This window comes from Mus caroli, unplaced genomic scaffold (assembly GCF_978045245.1).
Source record: "Mus caroli unplaced genomic scaffold, Mus_caroli_1 scaffold_16, whole genome shotgun sequence".
Classification (NCBI taxonomy): domain Eukaryota; kingdom Metazoa; phylum Chordata; class Mammalia; order Rodentia; family Muridae; genus Mus; species Mus caroli.
In genome coordinates, this window is record NW_028227271.1 from 49,506,823 (window position 1) to 49,525,689 (window position 18,867).

General features: G+C 40.7%; 1 protein-coding gene and 1 non-coding gene across 11 annotated transcripts in view; one reads left to right on the forward strand and one right to left on the reverse strand.

Annotated features, from left to right (window-relative positions):
* Positions 1 to 18,867, forward strand: part of Enpp2 (ectonucleotide pyrophosphatase/phosphodiesterase 2) — a 114,193-nt gene that overhangs the window by 72,253 nt on the left and 23,073 nt on the right. For 5 of the 10 annotated variants that reach the window (XM_021182711.3, XM_029469427.2, XM_029469430.2 and 2 more), the window contains 7 exons: positions 2,455 to 2,563; positions 7,901 to 8,026; positions 14,113 to 14,144; positions 14,834 to 14,961; positions 16,800 to 16,887; positions 17,046 to 17,133; positions 18,183 to 18,367. In XM_021182711.3, coding sequence (XP_021038370.3) covers positions 2,455 to 2,563; positions 7,901 to 8,026; positions 14,113 to 14,144; positions 14,834 to 14,961; positions 16,800 to 16,887; positions 17,046 to 17,133; positions 18,183 to 18,367 — 756 coding nt within the window. The remainder of the gene's footprint in view (positions 1 to 2,454; positions 2,564 to 7,900; positions 8,027 to 14,112; positions 14,145 to 14,833; positions 14,962 to 16,799; positions 16,888 to 17,045; positions 17,134 to 18,182; positions 18,368 to 18,867) is intronic. The other 5 variants (XM_029469429.2, XM_029469428.2, XM_085831749.1 and 2 more) reach the window with 1 other exon arrangement.
* On the reverse strand, positions 13,371 to 13,477 carry LOC115029516 (U6 spliceosomal RNA). The gene has a single exon (XR_003835077.1). It is a non-coding gene; the product is annotated as a U6 spliceosomal RNA (small nuclear RNA).

An 18,867-nucleotide genomic window follows, 5' to 3' on the forward strand; every position in this document is an offset into this window, starting at 1 on the left:
GACTAGATCCTCTTACATCATATCCTGGTATCAGCAATGAAGCTGTGACCATGTTGAGACCCAGGTTAGAGGCCTCTCTCTAGAGAGGGCGGTGAGTCACCTCTCCCTCCGATGTGTTCTCCCTTAAGGAGGACTTAGTGTTGCCAACTCAGACTCCGCTGACCCCAGATGGAAAAGTATGCGCTTTCCTCTGTCCCAGAGGGACAGGCGACTTCTGAGTACAGACATCTCTATCCGCCAGTGCAGGAGAGTAGTTATGGCCCACCTCTTACTCCGGCTAAAAGACCTAAGAGGAAAGTTGCCCCTAAGAGGAGACAGGAAAGACCAGTTGCTCCTCCAAAGAAAAGAAGAAGAAAATTACATAGGATGGATCATTATACAGCGGAAACACGTCAGGACAAAGTAAGTTTATCTCCTGTTCCAAACCTCTATGGCGGGCAGGTCTGACTTGAAGGCAGCCTTTGGTGCCTTGGCTTGAAAGTCGTCTGGGTAAGGTTTAAGAGAAGAACTGCTGTGTTCTCCTTGGCTCTGAGTCTAGGACCATCTGGGACTTTAGAGGTTAACAGCCATGTGAAGACATCTTGCACTTTCAGTACCACAGGAAACAAAGGGATACTTTCATCTTCTTTAAAGTTAGTTGACCCCGAATGGGATGTTGCTACTTAGGCGGTAGTGACAGCTTAGAGAGCTATTGATTCTGCCTGGAGAAAAAAGTTATTGTGATTTTTGGTGCTACCTATTGAAAAGAATCTCAGAAGCTAATAGGGCAAATCTTTTAAAAGAATGCAGATTAGAACACAGTAAAAATGCTGACTTACGTGAGTGGTGTATACTTTCTGAGCTCAGCAGAGGTCTTGTGTAGGTGAGAGAAAACTATGGGCAGACAGAGCTGCATGTATTTTTTTCCCCACAATGGTAGTAACAGAATTTTCTTTTAACATTTACATTCAAAAGAACCTTTGCTTATTCATTCTCTCAAAACCTTCAAATTCCCGTGAGGCGGATTCTTCCTTGTGAACCTGATTGCTAAGAAGTTAACTTCTGGATTTTACCTGAATTGTCCCATTGAATGAAGGAAAATAACTCAGTGCCAAGGATAGACATGTGTTATGCATTTTGTGTTTCTATGTCTAGACATGGGTCTTGGAGGACAGTGTGTTTGCCAGACAAATACCACTTAGGCGCACATCTGTTAGTCCCTTCAGGTTCTGTGGCACATCTCATTCTGCAGCTCTCAGTTGTGATTTGAAATGCTGACTCCTGTGAAGAAAAGAGGCCCCTCTACCTTGTATCATGGATGAAATGATAGAAGAAAAGGTCATGGCTCATCCGAGAAGATTCACATGGCAGATGCCATGATGCGTTTGATTGGAATTGGTGCCCAGGCCTCTTCTCTCCATCTTGGTTATCTTGAATGCATGTGTGTGTTTGATTGGAATTGGTGCCCAGGCCTCTTCTCTCCCATCTTGGTTATCTTGGATGTATGTGTGTGGTTGTCAGCTGAGCTGTAATGTCCATCTAAAGTAGTGTATGGTGTTTGTCTGGTGGGAGGTTTCTTAAAACCTTCCATTTCAGGATCAGAGATGAGACCTCGGAGGCAATCCTATGTTTGTGTGAGTGCCCATGACTTCCGTTGGAGCTATAGTGAAAGATGGTAGATTGGGTTTCTTGGGCTTTGGAAATGTTGCTGGGAGAAGAATTGGGAATTTGTATTTCATTAGTCTAACTAGAAGGAATTCCGAGGTTCATTTTTGTTTGTTAGGATTCTTGTCAATTTTTATTTCATCTGTAGGAAAACAATGAAGTTGAGAAGCAGATTGGTAGCTCTCTGAGGTTGGCAGTTATGGTCTTTGGAACATATCTTATTTTATGAACGATGTTCTAATTCATTTCCCAGGAGTTGATCTTTTTAATCCTCCAGTATTTATGCTTTTGATTCCCTTAGAGCTCCTCTCTCTCTTCCCCCCTCTGTCTCTGTCTCTCTCTGTCTCTCTCTGTCTCTCTTTCTCTCTCTCTCTCTCTCTCTCCCTCCCTCCCTCTCTCTCCATCATCATTCAAAGTCTGGTGATTTTATACAGAGAAAAAGGGATTTACACTCTCCATCTGACTTTCTACTCACTCTTAAAACTCTTGGATTTACAGATTATGATTACATGATGGAAAAGCCATTTTGCACCTCAAAAAGGATTTACCTTAGTAATTTGTGACATTTTCATATCAAAATATTTCACAAGGGATGGGATAAGGAGAGCCTTTTATTCTTGCAAGAGACTACAAGCTACTTATAGCTTATTGCCATTAAAAAACAAGGGGGGGGGGAAATATTCCCTTGACAAAACTCTGCCTCTGGGCCAGAAGTTTTCTTTCCAGAATGTTCTAAGGGTAGAAGAACTATGGAAATTGAAAGGTAAAAATACATAAATAAACATGTGAGGACTGACTTGCCTTTTACAGATGACAAATCCTCTGAGGGAGATTGACAAGACCGTGGGGCAGTTAATGGACGGACTGAAACAACTCAAGCTGCACCGTTGTGTGAATGTTATCTTTGTTGGAGACCATGGTAAGGCTTCATTTTGCTATTAAGAGAGAAGCTTCACAGGGTGGTGGTGGTGGTACATCCCTTCAGTCCCAACACTTGGGAGGCAGAGGCAGAGGCAGGATCTTTGTGAGTTTGAAGCCAGCCTAGTCTATAGAGTGAGTTCCAGGACAACTAGAGCTACAAAGTGAGACCCTGTCTCAAGAAGCTAAAGCAACTGAGCAACCAAGCAACCAAGCAAACTAAAAAGACAGAAGTTTCCCAGAGTATTGAACAAAGGAACCCCTGCTCTCTGAGTCCAAAATTCTCTTCTTAACTTCCTTTTTACCCCCCCCCCCCCCACTTTGCTTCAGGATAGGGAAGGAAATTAGGTCACGATACAAAAGTTAGAGAAACCCAGGGATTTCTTCATTCCCATGTTCTTTGCAGGGGAGGCCTTGCTGCAAAAATCTGTCTCCTATTAAAGTCTCGCAGACAGTTTACATGTGGTAGGAATGACTTCGTCTGTGAATTCAACGTGGCAGGTGATGGACTTCTGCCTCTGTGAAACATACCTCCAGAAGGAGTGTGCAAAGTTGTGTAGCTAAAAAAATACTTCTAAATAGGTGAAGGAGGTAGAGATATAGAGCTCTTGTCAAAACTATGGCATTTTAGAAACATGGTTTCCTGGAGCTCTCAGAGGGAATCCAAGGCTGAAATCAAGGAATCAACACAGGAACTTATTAAGAGAAGGGATCAGCAGCCTGTTCTCTCTTCCTCTTTCTTCATCCCTGCTCCTCTCCTTCTTCATCCTCCCTCCCTCCCTCCCTCCCTCCCTCCCTCCCTCCCTCCCTCCCTCCCTCCCTCCCTCCCTCTCTCCCTCTCTCCCTCCCTCCCTCCCTCCCTCCCTCCCTCCCTCCCTCTCTCCTTCTCTCCCTCCTCCTCCCCCTCCCTTCCTCCCTTCCTTTCTTCTACTACATAGCCCAAGACATACTAAATGCACTTATTCTACTGTCTCAGTCTTTCAGCACCTGGGAACGTAGGAGTGTGCCACCATGCCATCGTAGGGATGGTTTCTCTAAAATACTTCTTAAATTAGAAAAACATTTTTTTTCTCATGAGTATTTTTTTGAGGCAATTGAGAAACCATAAATATCATATGATTATAGAGCTAAGGCCTCAGGGACTATCTGGAATATATATTTTTATTCAGCCTTCTCCCTAACCCCTCCCAGATCTAACCAGCCTCCCCATCTCTCACACTTCCTCCCATCCTTGTATCTTTTTTTTTTTAGTTTTTTAAAAAATTCACTAAGTCCAGTTTGTGCTACTCATGTATCCAAGACTGTGGTGTGGGGCCATCTTTGGAACATGGTAGACTTACTGGGGGTTACATTCTTAAAGAAAACGGATTCCCCTTTCCCTAGGACTCACTAACTGTCAATAGCTCTTCAGTTAGAATGGCCACTCATGTTTCTTTCCCCCCTCATAATGGAGTGTTGACTGTCCTGATCTTGTGCAGGTGACCACAGGTGCTGTGATTTTTTTTCTCTTTTTTAGTTTTTTTTTGAGTACAGTGGTTTTGTCATATCTAGAAGAAGACATGGTTTCTCTTTTGCCCTGACTCCATCTCTAGCTCTTACGTTGCTTTCACACTGTCTTCTGCGATAGTCTCTGAGTCGTTGGGTTGCGATAGTCATGCTCCTCTTATGGCTGAGTACTCCAGAAACTTATTTTCTGAAGTTTGTCAAGTTGTGAGTTTCTGCATTAACTGTTGCCCACTGCACAACAAACAAACCAACCAACCCTGATGAGATCTAAGAGCTGCACTAATCTGTGGATATAGAAATACAAGTGTAGAGGGTAGTTGGACACTATGTTCTCTTAACTAATAACAGTTGGCTTACCCCTGGATCCTGTAGCTTATCAGTCATGTTCTCTTGGCCAGATTCATATTGCCAGACATGTTTGTACTATGGAGCAGGCCTGAAATCCAAGTAGAGTGTGATTGATTACCCTCATAAAGATCATGCCACTATTACATGCAGGGACTATCTTGCCACACTGGTCCTTGTCGTTGACAGGATTCATGGCTGAGTAAGGCTGTTGAGGTTTTTTTTTTTTTTTGTCCCAGTAGCCAACATAGCACCTTCTTATGAGTTTTTGGAGAACATTTTTATTCACAGACATGCAGACTCAGTTCTAGAGAGTGCCACCTATGTTCTGAAACTCTCAAACTGTGAATTATAATAATGACCTTGGAATTTGAAGCCTTTCCCTTTTAGTAGAGTATAAAAAGAATTGATGGACTTCTTGGCAATTCTGTTAATAATAGTTAGTGAACCTCCCTGGCTCTATTTTGGCTCCTGAGATTGTATTTCCAGAGCATTCTAGAAGATCTGAGAAGCTGGGGTAAAGGGTGGGTTTTGTGGACGTTAACTTGCTTCCCTGAGTAGATTAAATGATACCCTCTGCAAGATCTTTCTCTACTAGTTTGGCTGAGTGGAAAGTTGTAGACTGGGTGGAAATGGTGAGCATATGACATACTAATTCAATTTAAGTTGCCCAGAAGTGTGGAGAGCATTAGCTCACATGCTAGCTGCAGACATCTAAGGTCCCAGTGAGTCACATGTCACAGCACCATAAAGGTCACACGCAGATGAAAACCTGTTCTCAATGTGCAGACTGATAAAACAAGTGGATCCATTAGTTTTGGAAAGCCAAGTCACCTTTTTCCGAAAGGTAGCTTGCCTACTCTTTCAGGTCCTGGGCTTTGACGGAATGAATTTCAATGGACCTCAGATCACATCATGGCTCTTAAGAACCTTGGATGCTGTCTGTAATCTGTGTCAGCAACTCTCAGTCCCTTATGTGCAGACCGAAAACACTGGCTCCACACAGGTGGAGTCAGCCTGGAGCGGAGGGGAGGGGAGGAGATACTAGAGAGGAACCCCGGGCACATTCGCCTGGTGGTTGCTGTAAGCAAGGGTCATTGCTCAATGTTAAAACTGCAGAAGTGACAGTGTAGAAATGTCACAAATAGAAGATTCTTTCCATCTTCCATTCATCTGTTTTTGGAGGGTTTTTTTTTTCTTTTTTTCCCTTTCTGGGGTAATGTTTTACTAGAACACAAAACTGTTTATTATTTGAACTTTTTCATCTGGAAAGTCTCCATGTTAAAAGAAAAGACACATGACTGTGTTGTGTTAAAACATGTTTTGCTCTTTCTTCATGCTAATTGATTTTAAGAAATAGAAAGTGAGGACCACTGAGATGGCTCGGTTATTAAAGGTGATTAAAGGTGAAAGCCTGGTGATCTGAGTTCAGTCCTGAGAAGATGCACAGAGAGAACAGACTCCATCCAGTTGTCCTCTGACCTCCACATATACACTGTGGCACCCTTTATTCTGACTGTACACAGTAATAATAACATTTTAGAAAGAAAAAAAGAGATTGACCTGGGATCTCCAGAAGTGATAATTTGAGTTTTACCAGATCTTGACCACTCTGGATTACATATCTTTACTCTAAAACCTTAAGACCTTTTACAAAATCATTCATTTTCCCTCTCAGAGAATATTAACATACTAGATTATACAAGGCAATTAAGTGCTCTCTCTTGAACCAAGGAAAATATGTTCTAAGACTCCTAGCAGATGCCTGAGACTACAGATAGTACTATATCTGTCCTTTCTGATACACTTGTAATTGTGATAAAATATCATTTATAAATCTGACATAGTAAAAATTAACAACAATCCCTAGTGAGAAAATACATACTTTTTGACTGATTAAAAATTCAATTAGAGTATGTTGTATTGAGTCATAACTATGATTGTTCTTAGCTACTATGTGGTTACATCAGCTAAGTGGATGACCTACATCTTGAAGAAAATGGAAAACAATGTCAATTAATTTCATTATCTTATTTAGAATGGAAATTTAAAATTTGAAAATTATTTGTTTTTGAAATTTTCCATTAATTAGTTTTGGATTATTTACGTGAAAACTAGAGTTTCAGAGAGTAAGGCCATAGGAGTGGGATGTCACCAGTGTGCGGGGAACCTCTGCACTGTAAATGTTCATTGTTTCTGAGTCAACTTGTGAATTCTAAAAATGTCAATAAAGATCTCTATGGGATTTAGATCTGTAGAGCTCCTAGAGTCTATAATCTTGGGATTTAAATTAGTTTAAAAAATTGTAAATTTCCCTTGCTCTAGAAGGCAGAAAACAGATTTGTGGGTAGGAGTGAACATTGATTGGTTAAATTTTGTTTTCTCACTAGACCTTTTCTGTGTGATAGACGCTACCCTTCCAGTTCCAATTGTGTTGTTTGAAACTTGTTTTTACGCAGTGTTTTGTTTTTCCCTTTGGTGGTCATATGGAATGACTTTAGTTTTCTTTCCTCCATTTACTCTTGCCAGTATTGTTTTGTCAGTAACACCCAAGGCCACCAGTGAAGATGGTGATGTGATTATATCCTTAAGGCAGGGGACATTCTAGAAAGAAAGAGAGCAGGAAATAGCATTGTTGAAGTGTGTGTGTGTTTGTGTGTGTGTGTGTGTGTGTGTCCAGAGGCATCAGATCCCAGTAGAGCTGGAGTTATGGGCAGCTGAAATTGGTCTGACATGGGTTCTAGGAAGTGAACTCTGATCCCCCTCCAAGAACAGTATGTGCTTTTAACCACTGAGCTATCTATCTGTCCAGCCCCAGAAATGACATTTTGCAAAAGAGAAGTAGAAGTGAATGTTCCAGTCATTTGTGCCACCCTGTCCTTTACCCTGCTGGGGACAGATTCAAGCAATTAAAGAATAATCTTTTTCATCATGACTGTCAATAGTTTGTGTTTTTCAAACATTATCATATTCATATATATATATATATATATATATATATATAGAGAGAGAGAGAGAGAGAGAGAGAGAATGAATAGCACTCATGTAGAAGTCAGAATAGAATTTTTGGGAGTCGGTTGTTTCTCAGCACCATAGTGGGTTTCAAGAATCAAACTCAGGTGGTCAGACTTGGGAATAAGCACCCTTACCCACTGAGCTGTCTCACTGGACCTTAAACATGGCTTTTGGTGTTGCTGTTCTTGCTTCAATAACTCAAAGTAATAACTGAGGTGACACATTTTCAACCTCTATTGCATATGGGGTGATATGGTTAAATGAATGTTCTGGATAAAGAATATATAGATACAACTTTAAAATGTCACATTGGAATAATCTCAGTAGTGATGTTTCCTCTAATTTGTGGAATATAATTAGAGATTTAATTAAATGTTACAATGCTATCTTTAGTGACTGTACATTTTTTTTAGGATTTTAATTTTAATACTGTCTAACAGTACATGTGTGTGTGTGTGTTTCCATCCCATAGGAATGGAAGATGTGACATGTGACAGAACTGAGTTCTTGAGCAACTATCTGACTAACGTGGATGATATTACTTTAGTACCTGGAACTCTAGGAAGAATTCGACCCAAGATTCCCAATAATCTTAAATGTAAGTTGGTTTTGAAAATATTAAGTAGGTCAACTAATAGTAAGTGGAAGAGGTAAAGGCTTGTTCTCTGCAGCTAGAATGCTTGAGAAAGAAATCCCAGTTGAGCTTCAACTTTCTGATCTGTCGCTAGAAGACTCGCTACCTATGAAGACTATTGTGCACATTAATGCATGTTATTTACAGTGGTTCTGGGCACAGAGCAGCATGGGCCAACACTTGCATTTGGTTTTATCACATGGGGATTGCACTTAATTTTAAGCATGTTTACAATATAAGCATCTATCTGTGTGGGAGAGTTTTCTGGTTTCAAGGTTATGTTGATCACTTTGGTGAAGGTAAGTCTCTGGGTTGACAGAACCAATGCCTGTCCCCTCAAAGATCCTACGTGCCTCCGGGAAGGAGAGCTTTTTCTATTTGTCAGGGTGATCCACAGAATGAATGAGAGGAAAAATACTATGTTCTTACAGACTGGTAACTACTCTGAAAAATTGAAAAAAAAAAGCTAGAAAAATTATGAGTCTTTGCTTTAACTTGTTTAGCATGTTCAGGGTACGATATGCCACTAACATGAACTGTCTTGCTGCCATCCAGATTGTGAAAACTAGATAGCTTTTCAATATTCTTATAAAGCCTTTTTACATTGTATATATTAATTATACCTGCTATCATGTTATATAAGGGCATTTTCATCTGAGCATATATATTTTATGTTTATAAGCATATATGCAGTTTTACTTGAGACATGCTATATTAAAACAGAACCTCAAAATAATAAGCCATGGACATCAAGTTTAAAGCTTTGGAAACTTAAGGTTTCTCCAAGTTATGCTCTTAAGTTGACAAAGTTATGTTCCTAAGCCAACACGAATGGGACACATTCCAGGGTCAATGTTGTGAAATCAGTAAAATATTGGTGTTTCTTCCTTTTTTTTTCCCCATGTGCTTTTCTGTCCTTTGTGCCCTCGGTACCTTTGCTCCCTTGAACTGGAAGGCAAGCCTCTTTATTTTTAGCACCTGCATTTTAAGGTGTATGCAAACATTTGCAAATCTATTTGAAAAAGAATTTCTGACATCAGTAAAGTGGGTAGATTTATTGGGGAGATTAAAGAGCTGAGAAACATCATTGGAAACCTTTGGAGTCATACTACCTATAGTGAAATATTTATGCTCTCCATTCATTTTGGGAGAGACAGTGAGCAGGGCAAGAAACAGTATAATAGTGACCATATACTGTTGTTCACAATGCAGCTCCTCCAAGCTCCCATTGAGACTCGGGAGAAGCATCTTTGACACACTGTGCCTCAGATTCCTCACGCATAGACTAAGGGTTGTGGGGAATGATTAAATAAGAGACTGTGTAAATATAGTAATAATTTATTTAATCTGTAATCAGTGCTATGTGTTGAGTACAAAGATGAGTCTTGGTCTTATTGTTGTTTCAGCTGAATATAGACACATTCTTATTTAATCCCTTCAGTATCCTTATGGGATATATATTGTCATTATCTTTATAGATAGTAGAAGTTAAAGGCAGAAAGAGGGTTGAAGGAGCTAGCTCAGAGGGTGATGGTTGGTGGCAGAGCTACGATTTGAGCCATGATTTGCTGATCCCCCCCCCCCAAAAAAAAACAAAACAAAAAACAAACTTAAATTGGATTCACTTACTGTGTTCCTAGGTATGTGGGTAAGCACAGATGCACAACAGTGCCATGTGTCGTAACACATGTGTGGAGGTGTAAGGAAAACCTGTGGGAGTTAGTCTATTCCTTCCACTACGTTGGTTCTGGGAATGAAACTCAGGTTGTAAGGCATGGTGACAAGCACATTACTGGCTGAAGCAACTGGCCATCCTTTATCAGCTTCTTTTCCTCATTCACAATAGCCTGGGTTCAGGAAATGACGAGTTTAGATTTGAAGGATTGTTGTCTCATACAAATGCCTTTGGTGTTTCCTAAGAATTCTCTGTGAAGTGTCTGTGGATGAAGTTGCCCCGTGTTTTTGATTTCTCTGCATCAGCAGTTCTCAACCTGTGTGTTGCTACCCCTTTGTCATGCATCCATCTCCAAAAATATTTACATTATGATTCACATAAGGTAGAATATCAACAAATGCTTATTATTGGTTATGAGCAGTTGTTTATGTAGTACTTACTAAACACCAATCCCCGGGGACCAGAGCAGTGAATGACACACACACACACACACACACACACACACACACACACACACACACGGTCTCCTCTGAATATTGCTTTTCCCTTTCTTCTGATTCTATAATGACATACTGAAGTGCCCTTTTACTTTTGCAAACAAACAGCCTACAATCTCTTTTTCCATACAATCCCCACAGAGGGCCACCTTGACAATAAGATCCAGTATGCACACAGCTTTCTTTTTTCTTTTTTTCTTTTTTTTATTTTATTTTATTTTATTTTTTTTATTTTTTTAATATTTTTATTACATATTTTCCCCAATTACGTTTCCAATGCTATCCCAAAAGTCCCCCATAGCGCCCCCCACTTCCCTACCCACCCATTCCCATTCTTTTGGCCCTGGCATTCCCCTATATTGGGGCATATAAAGTTTGCAAGTCCAATGGGCCTCTCTTTCCATTGATGGCTGACTAGGCCATCTTTCGATACATATGCAGCTAGAGACAAGAGCTCCGGGGTTCTGGTTAGTACATCATGTTGTTCCAACAATAGGGTTGCAGATCCCTTTAGCTCCTTGGGTACTTTCTCTAGCTTCTCCATTGGGAGCCCTGTGATACATCCAATAGCTGACTGTGAACATCCACTCCTGTGTTTGCTAGGCCCCAGCATCGTCTCACAAGAGACAGCTATATTTGGGTCCTTTCAGCAAAATCTTGCTAGTGTATGCAATGGTGTCAGCGTTTAGAAGTTGATTATGGGATGGATCCCTGGATACGGCAGTCTCTAAATGGTCCATCCTTTCATCACCGCTACGAACTTTGTCTCTGTAACTCCTTCCCTGGGTGTTTTGTTCCCAATTCTAAGAAGGGGCACAGTGTCCACACTTTGGTCTTCATTCTTCTTGAGTTTCATGCGTTTAGCAAATTGTATCTCATATCTTGGGTATCCTAAGTTTTGGGCTAATATCCACTTATCAGTGAATACATATTGTGTGAGTTCTTTTGTGATTGTGTTACTTCACTCAAGATGATGCCCTCCAGGTCCATCCATTTGGCTAGGAATTTCATAAATTCATTCTTTTTAATAGCTGAGTAGTACTCCATTGTGCAAATGTACCATAATTTCTGTATCCATTCCTCTGTTGAGGGACATCTGGGTTCTTTCCAGCTTCTGGCTATTATAAATAGGGCTGCTATGAACATAGTGGAGCATGTGTCCTTTTTACCGGTTGGGACATCTTCTGGATATATGCCCAGGAGAGGTATTGCTGGATCCTCCGGTAGTACTATGTCCAATTTTCTGAGGAACCGCCAGACTGATTTCCAGAGTGGTTGTACAAGCTTGCAATCCCACCAACAATGGAGGAGTGTTCCTCTTTCTCCACATCCTCGCCAGCAACTGCTGTCACCTGAATTTTTGATCTTAGCCATTCTGACTGGTGTGAGGTGGAATCTCAGGGTTGTTTTGATTTGCATTTCCCTGATGATTAAGGATGTTGAACATTTTTTCAGGTGTTTCTCTGCCATTCGGTATTCCTCAGGTGAGAATTCTTTGTTCAGTTCTGAGCCCCATTTTTTAATGGGGTTATTTGACTTTCTGGAGTCCACCTTCTTGAGTTCTTTATATATATTGGATATTAGTCCCTTATCTGATTTAGGATAGGTGAAGATCCTTTCCCAATCTGTTGGTGGTTTTTTTGTCTTATTGATGGTGTCTTTAGCCTTGCAGAAGCTTTGTAGTTTCATGAGGTCCCACTTGTCAATTCTCGATCTTACAGCACAAGCCATTACTGTTCTATTCAGGAATTTTTCCCCTGTGCCCATATCTTCAAGGCTTTTCCCCACTTTCTCCTCTATAAGTTTCAGTGTCTCTGGTTTTATGTGAAGTTCCTTGATCCACTTAGACTTGACCTTAGTACAAGGAGATAGGAATGGATCCATTCGCATTCTTCTACATGTTAACAACCAGTTGTGCCAGCACCATTTGTTGAAAATGCTGTCTTTCTTCCAAAGGATGTTTTTAGCTCCCTTGTCGAAGATCAAGTGACCGTAGGTGTGTGGGTTCATTTCTGGGTCTTCAATTCTATTCCATTGGTCTATTTGTCTGTCACTATACCAGTACCATGCAGTTTTTATCACAATTGCTCTGTAGTAGAGCTTTAGGTCCGGCATGGTGATTCCACCAGAGGTTCTTTTATCCTTGAGAAGAGTTTTTGCTATCCTAGGTTTTTTGTTATTCCAGATGAATTTGCAGATTGCACTTTCTAATTCGTTGAAGAATTCATTTGGAATTTTGATGGGGATTGCATTGAATCTGTAGATTGCTTTTGGCAAGATAGCCATTTTTACAATGTTGATCCTGCCAATCCATGAGCATGGGAGATCTTTCCATCTTCTGAGATCTTCTATAATTTCTTTCTTCAGAGACTTGAAGTTTTTATCATACAGATCTTTCACTTCCTTAGTTAGAGTCACGCCAAGATATTTTATATTATTTGTGACTATTGAGAAGGGTGTTGTTTCCCTAATTTCTTTCTCAGCCTGTTTATTCTTTGTGTAGAGAAAGGCCATTGATTTGTTTGAGTTAATTTTATATCCAGCTACTTCACCGAAGCTGTTTATCAGGTTTAGGAGTTCTCTGGTGGAATTTTTAGGGTCACTTATATATACTATCATATCATCTGCAAAAAGTGATATTTTGACTTCATCTTTTCCAATTTGTATCCCTTTGATCTCCTTTTGTTGTCGAATTGCTCTGGCTAGGACTTCAAGTACAATGTTGAATAGGTATGGAGAAAGTGGACAGCCTTGTCTAGTCCCTGATTTTAGAGGGATTGCTTCAAGCTTCTCACCATTTACTTTGATGTTGGCTACTGGTTTGCTGTAGATTGCTTTTATCATGTTTAGGTATGGGCCTTGAATTCCTGATCTTTCCAAGACTTTTATCATGAATGGGTGTTGGATCTTGTCAAATGCTTTTTCCGCATCTAACGAGATGACCATGTGGTTTTTGTCTTTGAGTTTGTTTATATACTGGATTACGTTGATGGATTTCCGTATATTGAACCATCCCTGCATCCCTGGGATGAAACCTACTTGGTCAGGATGGATGATTGTTTTGATGTGTTCTTGGATTCGGTTAGCAAGAATTTTATTGAGGATTTTTGCATCAATATTCATAAGGGATATTGGTAAAAATATGGAACGCTTCACGAATTTGCGTGTCATCCTTGCGCAGGGGCCATGCTAATCTTCTCTGTATCGTTCCAATTTTAGTATATGTGCTGCTGAAGCGAGCACGCACACAGCTTTCATTTCGTACTTTAGGCTAGTTCTGAGTGTAGGCTGAAATAGTCTTTGTCTCCTGGCAGTAAACACACACACACACACACACACACACACACACACACACACACACACACACACACGGGGCTACACACATGTGAGCCTACAGCTGCAGAGGAGTGTTCACCTATGTAATTAGACCTGTGATATCACCACAGAAACTGTGTATGTGCTGCATTAGAATCTCATCTCACAGTGATTGATGGCTTGTTCCAAAGCATTGCAGAGGAACAAGAAGGGATGATAAAAGACCCTTAAAGATGACCAGATCAGTTCCTGGCATGAAACTGTCAGTAAATTCATGTGAGGGCTGCACAGGGATCTGTTTGGGAAAATTTGAAGCAGTACTCTTGAGCTTTGGAAGAAGACTTCCTTTCTAGACAAGCAGTCCGGCATCATGGGTTGCAAGAGCTGTGGGCTTTGTGCCACTGGTTTAGCTACTTCTGTTACTAGAATACGAGACACTTACACCCAGTTACACATCTGTTCAAAATGACACTCAAAGAGGTGGAAGTATCAAGTCTCTGTAAAAAAAAAATCCCTTTTCTCTGTGATTGTGTTTTGAAATCTTTCTCCCTTTCTCTGCACAGATGACCCTAAAGCCATTATTGCTAACCTCACGGTAAGTGTTGCAAGGCCTCTGCCCTTGGAACAGCTTTGATATGCTCACCTGCCCATGTTTGCCTTCCCGGTGGGTGGTTAGGAACATTTTCCTCACTGACCTGCAGTCCTGTGTATTTGTTTCTCCTAAGCTTTCAAAACTTCTGGACCGAGGTCAACTGAAGACTCCCCAATGGTCTTGGCGATGATCCAAACTGAGGCTTTGTTCTTCTTATTAAGCCAAGCAGTATTTGCTCATGATTAATCAAATCTTGACTTACTCTCAAACAGATCTGCCCCCATCTTCTACTTCCCCTGGTCCCAGATAGAGACTTCAAAACCCTTGAGCTTATCATCAGATAGGCCTGCACATGTCTACCCCTCTCCTTTCACCGTGCCTCCCACTCCTTGATTTGAAGCAGTTGGGAAAGACCTTGAGTTTTAAACTGCCTTCAGTCTTGGGCTCAAGAGTCAGCAATTAAGAATTCCTCACCCTTCTGATAGCCTAGGACTTATTTCTAAAGTTGTCTAACTCCCTAGGAAACTGTATGCTTTTAGCATACATTATGTAATAAGGGGTAACAGGTTCCATTTGTTTAGTAACCATCCTTTTGTTGGGCTAGCATGGTTTTCAAGAGACAGCCTGGGACTTTTTTTTTTTTTTTGGTAGAAAACCTCCCTCCATAAGACCACTATTCACTTATATTTCAGTGTAAAAAACCAGATCAGCACTTTAAGCCTTACATGAAACAGCACCTTCCCAAACGTTTGCACTATGCCAACAATCGGAGAATCGAGGATATCCATTTATTGGTGGAGCGCAGATGGCATGTTGCAAGGTAACAAGGGGAACCTGTCTCTCTCTGTCTTTGCAAGTGCTTATTTGGCACCTGGAAATCTTTAAGATTCTTGGTCATTACTAAGAGAAATCTGGGCTGGAAATCTCATTGTTTAAATGGTGTGTGTGTGCGTGTGTGTGTGTGTGAATAGAAAGAACTTTATCCCTAGTTCCTGGGTCTTCTTTTAGTTTCTCATGCATCACTGTGCACAAGTTTTATGGCAATATTCTAGTCTCTCTCCTTTATCCCTTGAGCAACTTGAAATACAGGTAGGGTGTTGCTGAGGTGATCCTGGTTGATGTGATTGCATGTAGCAGTGTTTGTGGAAGGTCCCTGGAAATGTTAATCTCAAAACCTCTGTTGGTGTGGACGTGCTTCACATTGCTCAAAACCCAACTGGTGTTTGCCTCCATCAAAAGTCTCTTCCAGATCGGGAGACCACCTTTTCCTTTGGAGTCTGCTGTAGAGCATGTCTGGGGGCCTTGCCACTTCTACAGAGTCAGCTGCCACGGATTTAGTCATTTTTTATGTAGACCAGGAAGTAGTGTTTTCTCACTCATTCTTGTTCTAACTTCGATTACAAGATAAGTGTGATGAATATGCCTGTAGTACTAATTGAATAAGTCGATGTGTTCTTGAGCTGGTCAATAGTTTATAATAGTTAATAGCTAAGCATGAGAAGATCATGAAAACGGTGGTCCCCTAGAAACGTGTCAGTAGAAAACAGATGCACACACAGCATGTAATCTCTTACTGTAACTGTAAAAGAACAAAAGAATGATATGAAACTCAGAAATTATTGGAACCACATAGAATAGACTAAAATTTATGTAGAATTGTTTCATAAGAGACATGCCCTAAATAGCTTGGCCGACTATGTCCTCTGTAGGACCTTAAATGCTGGGGGCACCAAGGGACAGAAAAAAAAACTTGACGAAGTTGTCTAGTTTATATAAAAAAGTCTATTTTGGAGCAGAAGTTAAGTGAGAGATGATAGTAGTTGAGCAATTTAGTGAAGAGCAAACGCAGGTACTAAATCTTTGAAGTCTAGGCTTGCATTGTGGAGTTATTATACATACATATATGTAATATCTGTACATACACATTACTATCCTAGGTCTAAGTTACTCTTGGGTAGAAACCAATTTGTTAGATTTCTTTATTTTTCCCCAAGTGCTATTCTTCAGTAATATGGGCCCTGCCTGTACTTAGGCAATACTTATGTTAATAAGCATCAACATTTTTGATGGTAGAGGAGCCATAACACACTTAGGTAATAGGGCCTTTCTGTCACAAAGTTAAGAGTAAATGATCGTGATGTCTTGCAAGCAATATTTTCATTCCCTCCCTACTTCTAAACAGATTTTCTAGGTAAGGCCCGGCTTTTATTAACTATGCTATGGTTAGTGTTAAATTGATCACGTCATGGACTCTGATTTTTCTTTTCCTACCAGGTAAGTTTACCTACAAATATTTTTTATAGAATGCAGAGCTCCACAGACTGATTCAACATTGCATATTTTAAAATGCCTCCTGTGTTATGGGACTGAGCTTGGTGATCACATAGCAGGGAGAGATATTCTGTTAAGTCCAAGCATGAGACATAGAGAGACTTTGACTTCTTTTCAAAACCTCCCCTTTAACTTGGGGTAATAAGCAAAGCCATGGCACTAGAGAAATGAACAGACGTCCCTTGTCGTCTCCATGGGAATGATGTAATCAAAACAGAGACACTTGGCTTCAGATCTTTTCAGGGATCCTATGTACTTCCAAATTTGCTTTCTATCAGCTTGCTTTGGGGCAGAATCCTAACTGATCATAAAATCGTTTTCATGTAGGAAACCTTTGGACGTTTATAAGAAGCCGTCAGGAAAATGTTTTTTCCAGGGTGACCACGGCTTTGATAACAAGGTCAATAGCATGCAGGTATGTCTTCAAAAGTGAACTGAATATGAGTTTCATAATTCTCTGGAGGGGATGGAAATCATGGGATTTGTGAAGCTGTCGAATGTTCAGACACAGAAGAGATGCTGTTCATGGAAGCAGAAATGGTTAACTGTGTTTCTTTTCTTTTCTTTTGGAAGACTGTTTTTGTAGGTTATGGCCCAACTTTTAAGTACAGGACTAAAGTGCCTCCATTTGAAAACATTGAACTTTATAATGTTATGTGCGGTAAGTCACTTGTTCAATCAAACCTGGTGAAACTTTTGGTCAGTGAATTTCCTTACTGCTAGAGAAAGAAATGAGGTGTCTATTTTCTAAGACCTCTCCCTAAAAAAAAAAAAAAAAGTAACTTGCCCATTGGTTCAAAGGACAGAATGTCACCCCCTTCTAAGGCTTCTTTGTGTTCCTTCAACAGTTGACTAATGGGGAGTTTTCATAGTGTTGGTGTTGGCAGCCTTTGGCTGATCTAACATAGCATTACAGTTTGACACCGTTGGTCGGAGACACGATGAAGCAAGAGTTCCACGCAGACAGAGCGTTCTCCGACCTCCCTCTCTTACATTGCAGCCCAGTGAAAAAATTGCCAGCTTGCATCCCAGCCAGCTATTTATGTGCTCCTAATTATTTTTCTTCCTTGAGCTTCTCGTTGCTGAATGAGGACAGCTTTTCCTATTTAGTAAGGGAGTGCCAGTCTGGTGGTTAGAGGGGGAGTCTGAAAGTCGGGTCTCCTGGGTTCTTTTCCCAGGTTGGCTGCTAGCTCTTCACTGTCCTGTCTCTCAGCTTAGGCAAGTCACTGTGTGCCCACTTGGCAACCATTCAGTTGCTGTGAAATCACCCCGTTCATCCCTTGGTGGCCCTTCAAGGCTCATCACCAAAGCCTCTTCTTGTCCCCACACTTTTGTGGAGTGCATTGAAGGGCAGGCTGTGGTTATTTATTGATTATGTCTTATTTCAAAATTTGGTTTTTAAAAGTCTCGAAGAAGTCCAGAAGGACAGTGTTCCCAACATTGTCACACATGTTCCTCCACTCCAGTTTTTTGGGGATGCCTTATTCATGCGCTTGCAGTGAAGAGAAGTGTTATTTCAAGAAGTGTTAGCAGGGCATTGGGAGGTTAGAATGGTTCAGGAGATGTGCAAGGAATGGCTGATGTGGTAATTTAGTTTGTTCTCTTGTGATTTATGTTCAATATTTATAGGCTCTTGGAAGGTGAAGGGTTTTGATTCTTACTATATGTCATCAGAAAACAAATAAACCCTGCATCCTTTTTTTCTATCAGATCTCCTAGGCTTGAAGCCAGCTCCCAATAATGGAACGCATGGGAGTTTGAATCACCTGCTACGCACAAATACCTTTAGGCCAACCCTACCAGAGGAAGTCAGCAGACCCAGTTACCCAGGGATTATGTACCTTCAGTCTGATTTTGACCTGGGCTGCACCTGTGATGATAAGGTAGAGCCAAAGGTAGAGATAATCTTTCTGCTTTATCATTGGAAATGTCTGTTTGGTGTATAAAGCATTGTTCAGTAGAACTGTCTGTGATACTAGAGTTGATTTTTGACTCCGACATCTAAAATGGAGCCAGTGACTGAGTATGACTGAGGGTAAAAAAATTTCACTTTATTGTTGTAAATTTAAGTTTAGTATGCTGAATAAGGTCCGTGACTACCATCTTAGACAGTTCAGGTCTGGAGAATGAAGGAGCAAAAATGTTATTTTTCTGAATTCACAATATACAGTCAGAAGCTGGGTCTTTTACGCAATTGTGAATTTCCAGTGATTCATGGTGAGCCATGAATATCAGTGACTGGTTTATAGGTAGCCATGTCAAAGTGGTTTTGAAAGACACTTGAAATGTTAAGGGATTCCTGAGAACTATTTGCAAAACCTGGGCAGGGAAAAGGGTATCAGTGGGAAATGGGAACTGCTCTGGGGCTGCCAGAATACCTTCCAAGGCCTAAAAG